Source organism: Cicer arietinum, chromosome 8 (assembly GCF_000331145.2).
Source record: "Cicer arietinum cultivar CDC Frontier isolate Library 1 chromosome 8, Cicar.CDCFrontier_v2.0, whole genome shotgun sequence".
NCBI lineage: Eukaryota > Viridiplantae > Streptophyta > Magnoliopsida > Fabales > Fabaceae > Cicer > Cicer arietinum.
This window is the reverse complement of record NC_021167.2, coordinates 15,669,380-15,674,530: the sequence shown is the minus strand read 5'-3', so window position 1 is coordinate 15,674,530 and position 5,151 is coordinate 15,669,380. Positions and strand designations below refer to the sequence as shown.

The 5,151-nt window shown below is 34.6% G+C and overlaps 1 protein-coding gene across 1 annotated transcript; it reads right to left on the bottom strand.

The window, feature by feature from the left end:
- Positions 1-455: 455 nt before the first annotated feature.
- On the bottom strand, positions 456-1,763 carry LOC140919073 (uncharacterized). Its single transcript, XM_073364588.1, has 2 exons — positions 1,417-1,763; positions 456-999 (listed from the first exon to the last, which is right to left on the bottom strand). The coding sequence occupies exons 1-2, from the start codon at positions 1,761-1,763 to the stop codon at positions 456-458; spliced, it is 891 nt and encodes a 296-aa protein (XP_073220689.1).
- Between the last annotated feature and the right edge of the window lie 3,388 nt (positions 1,764-5,151).

Below are 5,151 nucleotides of genomic sequence, written 5' to 3'. Positions count from 1 at the left end.
GCCAGGTACATCAAGTTCTTCAAACTTTTTCACTATGACATCTATTTCATGTTTCACAGATAACTCTGAAGGTTGACTCGATGCATCAACATGGAAAGTTAATTTACTCCACCAACCATGAATAGCGTCTAATGGAATGGAACGTGGGATCATACTATACCTGGCTATTTCACATGCACAAGGTAGACCATGTGTTGTCCTAATTGTGCAACGATACTCAGTCTGATCAATACCTACATACTTCACGCGATCATATTCTGCCGCAATGTGATCAATTGCATTTTTTGACACAACACCACACAAATTCGCGTATAATCTGTTACTATAGCGATGCACCTTTTGAATGATGCTCTTTTCAAATGATGCTATCTTCTCAATGTGTTGTAATACAATCATGTTATTGATGGTTTCCCAAACACTGCATATATCACCAATACTATCTTGTAATATCCTTTTCAAACTCCAATGTGCCGACTCAACCCTTTGTGTTGTGGTGTTCCCAAAGTGCATAACCCAAAATGCATAACTCTATTAGTCCACGCCTCAACAAATCTTTCCTTGTGAGGAATTAACCACTGCTCGTGTACATAATCATAAAAAATAGAACAGCTACTACAAATTCCTTCAAAGATAGCCAACTTCATGTAGTACTGAGCCTCATCATAACTGTAAATAAGAGCCTCCCATGCCTCCATTATTTGCACTTGCTTCTTTTTTGGAAAGACAGTCATCTTGCACGTGGCTTTGACATTCTTGCATATATGAAACAAGCATAATAAATTCACTACTTTTGGAAAAACATTTTCAACTGCGTTCATCAAAGCAAGGTCTCTATCAGTAACGATGACTTCAACTTCACCACTTGTAATCTGTTCTTTCACCATTTGTAGTGCCCATGTGAAGTTATCAACACGCTCAGACTGTAGATATGCAAATCCCACACATAATGTCATTTCAGTAGATGTAACACCAATAATCTCAAGTAATGGCATTCGATACCTACAAGTCTTGTAAGTGCTATCCATAATCAATATTATGTGAAAATTATTTACAAGAGTGATAACGTCTGGATGGGCCCAAAATATGTCCCTCAACTCATTTGAACCCTCTACCTTCCTATATCAATAAACGTATTTGTCGCGTTCCATCAATGTCAAAAGATGTTGCATTTATGTTCTATTACCTCTAAGTGATGAACGATATGCTTGACGTGCATTGTAAACTTGTTTTATTGTCGTCAAACTTTCAACGTTATGATCCCTCAATGTCATTAAAATGTTTTTTGGTTTTACAAAGTTCTTTGTCATATCACCAAGTACATTTTTCTCATCTTGAGACAATCGGACTAAGAAAGAGTGACCAGTCAGTTTTTTGGCCAATTTGTGGTTATGAAGACCTCATATTACATGAAAATACCATCCATCATCAACATTTGATCCTGTTCCTCTCAATCTAAATGGACAATCACATTTTCTAGTCCAAGTACTCCTCGTATGATTAGGATTCTTCCAAGGTCTATATTTACCACTTCTTTCACAACCAAGAATTAATTTTGTCCTTGTTCTTGGTCGTGCTGTCGCAATTTCAGATCTAAAAATCATAACAACAATTCCATTTTCCCTTCCAACATTTCTAGCCCATTTCAATAATTCATCTCGTGTATCGAACATCATGCCAGTGGTAAACACATCAGTCAAATCAATCATAACAGGTTCAACTCCGTCATTCATAGCGTCAAAATTAGGTTCCACATCATCACACATTTCTTCAAAATCAGGATCCAAATCATCATACATTTCTTCAAAATCAGGTTCCAAACCTTCAAAACCTTCATACATTTCGTCACTGTTGTCTCCCCCTTCATCCATTTAACTGAATCCAATAAATTACATAAATATAACAACATAAAAATTCTTAACTCCTAAACACAATAAACAAACAAAAAAAATCCAAATTTTATCACCTTTACGTGAACTGAGAAAACGTATGTGTACGTGAACTCAGTTCACGTATCCCATACGTGAATTGAATTCAAGTAAACATACGTGAACACATTTCACGTATCACATACGCGAATTAAATTCAAGTAAACATACGTGAACTCAGTTCACGTATGACTGAGATTTTAAAAATTTTAATCCTATACGTGAACTCAGTTTACGTATGTATACGTGAATTCAATTCACGTATGTGATACGTGAACTGAGTTCACGTACACATGCGTTATCTCAGTTCACGTAGGTAACATGAATTTTAAAACTCCATTGATGTACACAAACTTAATTGACGTACGTTTACGTAAACCTAATTCACGTAGAATCAGAATTTTCATAATTTCATCAAGTACGTAAATACGTTTCACGTAGACGTACGTGAACTTAATGATGAAGATGATTTGGAACCTGATTTTGAAGAAATGTATGATGATTTGGAAAGAAAAAAATGATGAAATGTATGAAGGTTTTGAAGGTTTGGAAAGAAAAAAACCAGCTATAAAACACAACAAAATACATAAGTAGTTGATTTGAGTCACTATAATGATGAAGATGATAAAAATGATGAAGATGTTCAAAATGATTAAAGAATATTGAACATGAAATGTATCAAAATGATTGAAGAATGTTGAAGAAGATTGAAGTTGTTAGGTAATGAAGATGAAGATAATGAAGATAGAAAATGAGTGGTTAAGTGAATAGAGAGGGAAGGGTAGTTTGGGTATTTTGGGTTTTAAAAAAAATTGAGGGGTGTGGGAAGCAAAATAGATAAACTTATTGGATGCGCAAGTATGGTTAAAAACCCTAATTGGACTAGAATAGGCCTAGGGGGGACGAAAATGACCAACATGTTATTCCAATGACACAAATGAACTTATCGGATGCACAAGATTAATTAAAAACCCTAATTGGAGTAAAATAAGCCTAGGGAGGACGAATAGGACCTAAATGTTAATCCAATGAAACAAATGAACTTATTGGATGCACAAGATTGGTTATAAATCCTAATTGGACTAGAATAAGCATAGGAAGGATGAAAATGACCTAAATGTTAATCCAATGACACAAATGAACTTCTTGGACGCATAAGAATGGTTAAAAACCCTAAATGGACTAGAATAAGCCTTTGGAGAACAAAAATGACCTAAATGTTAATCCAATGACACAAATGAACTTATTGGATGCACAAGATTGGTAAAAAAAACCCTATTTTGACAAGAATAAGCCTAGAGAGGGCGAAAATGACCTAAATGTTAATCGAATGACACAAATGAACTTATCGGATGCACAAGATTGGTTAAAAACACAAATGGGACTATAGTAAGCGTAGGGAGGAAAAAATGACCTAAATGTTAATCCAATGACACAAATGAACTCGTTGGTGCACAAGATTGGTTAAAAACCCTAATTGGAAAAGAATAAGCAAATGGAGGACGAAAATAACCTAAATGTTAATCCAATGACACAAATAAACTTATTGGATGCGAAAGAATGGTTAAAAACCTTAATTGGACTAGAATCACCCTAGGGAGGAAGAAACAGACCTAAATGTTAATCCAATGACAAAAACACACCTATCAGATGCACAAGATTTGTTAAAAACCCTAATTGGACAAGAATAAGCCTAGGGAAGACGGAAATGACCTAAATGTTAATCCAATGACACAAATAAACTTATTGGATTCACAAGATTGGTTAAAAAAACTAGTTTGACAAGAATATGCCTAGGAAGGACACAATAACCTAAATGATAATCCAATGACACAAATGAACTTATCGGATGCACAAGATTAATTAAAAACCCTAATTGGAATAGAATAAGCCTAAGGAGGACGAATAGGACCTAAATGTTAATCCATTGACCCAAATGAACTTCTTGGACGCACAAAATTTCTTAAAAACCCTAACTGGACTAGAATTAGCCTACGAAGGAAGAAAATACCTAAATGTTAATCTAGTGACACAAATGAACTTATTGGATACACAAGATTGTTTAAAAACCATACTTGAACTTGAATAAGCCTAGGGAGGGCAAAAATGACCAAAATGTTAATCCAATGACACAAATAAACTTATTGGATGCACAAGAATGGTTAAAAACCCTAATTGGACTTGAATAGGCCTAAGGAGGACGAAAATGACCTACATGTTAATCCAATGACACGAATGAACTTATCGGATGAACAAGATTAATTAAAAACCCTAATTAGAATAGAATAATCCTAGGGAGGACGAATAGGACCTAAATGTCTATCCGATGACACAAATGAACTTATTGGATTCACAAAATTGTTTAAAAACCCTAAATTGGACTAGAATAAACCTAGGGAGGACGAAATTGACCTAAATGCTAATCCAATGACACAAAAGAACTTATTGGATGCACAAATTTAGTTAAAATTCCTAATTTTACAATAACAAGCTAGGGATGACGAAAATGACCTAAATGTTAATCCAATGACAAAAATGATGTTATTGGATGCACAAGATTGGTTAAAAACCCTAATTTAACAAGAATAAGCATGGGAAGGACAAAAATGACCTTAATGTTAATCCAATGATACAAACACAACTATTAGATGCACAAGATTGGTTAAAAACTCTAATTTGACAAGAGTAAGCCTAGGGAGGACGGAAATGACCTAAATTATAATCTAATGATACAAAGACACCTATTGGATGAACAAGATTAATTAAAAACCCTAATTGGACTAGAATAACACTAGGGAGGACAAAACAGACCTAAATGTTAATCCAATGAAACAAAGAACTGATTGGTTGCACAAGATCGGTTAACACCATAATTGGACAAGAATAAGCCGAGGGAGGACGAAAAAGACCTAAATGTTAATCCAATGACAGAAATTAACTTATTGGACGCACAAGATTGTTTAAAACCTTAATTGGACTTGAATAAGCCTAGGGAGGGCAAAAATGATCTAAACGTTAATCCAATGTCACAAATAAACTGATTGGATGCACAAGAATGGTTAAAAACCCTAATTGCACTTGAATGGGCCTAGGGAGGAAGAAAATGACCTAAATATAAATTCATTGACAAAAACGAACTTATTGGATGCACCAGATTGGTTAAAAACCCTAATTGGACTAGAATAAGCCTAGGGAGGACGAAAATAACCTAAATGTAAATCCAATG

Bases quoted from the DNA above. Each gene is read 5' to 3' on its own strand.
- LOC140919073 (XM_073364588.1), bottom strand. From the start codon at position 1,763: ATGTGTGATGATGTGGAACCTAATTTTGACGCTATGAATGACGGAGTT. The intron at 1,000-1,416 runs GTATTTTCATGT...CAAGACTTGTAG, and splicing joins TCAAATGTTGATGATGGATG to GTATCGAATGCCATTACTTG.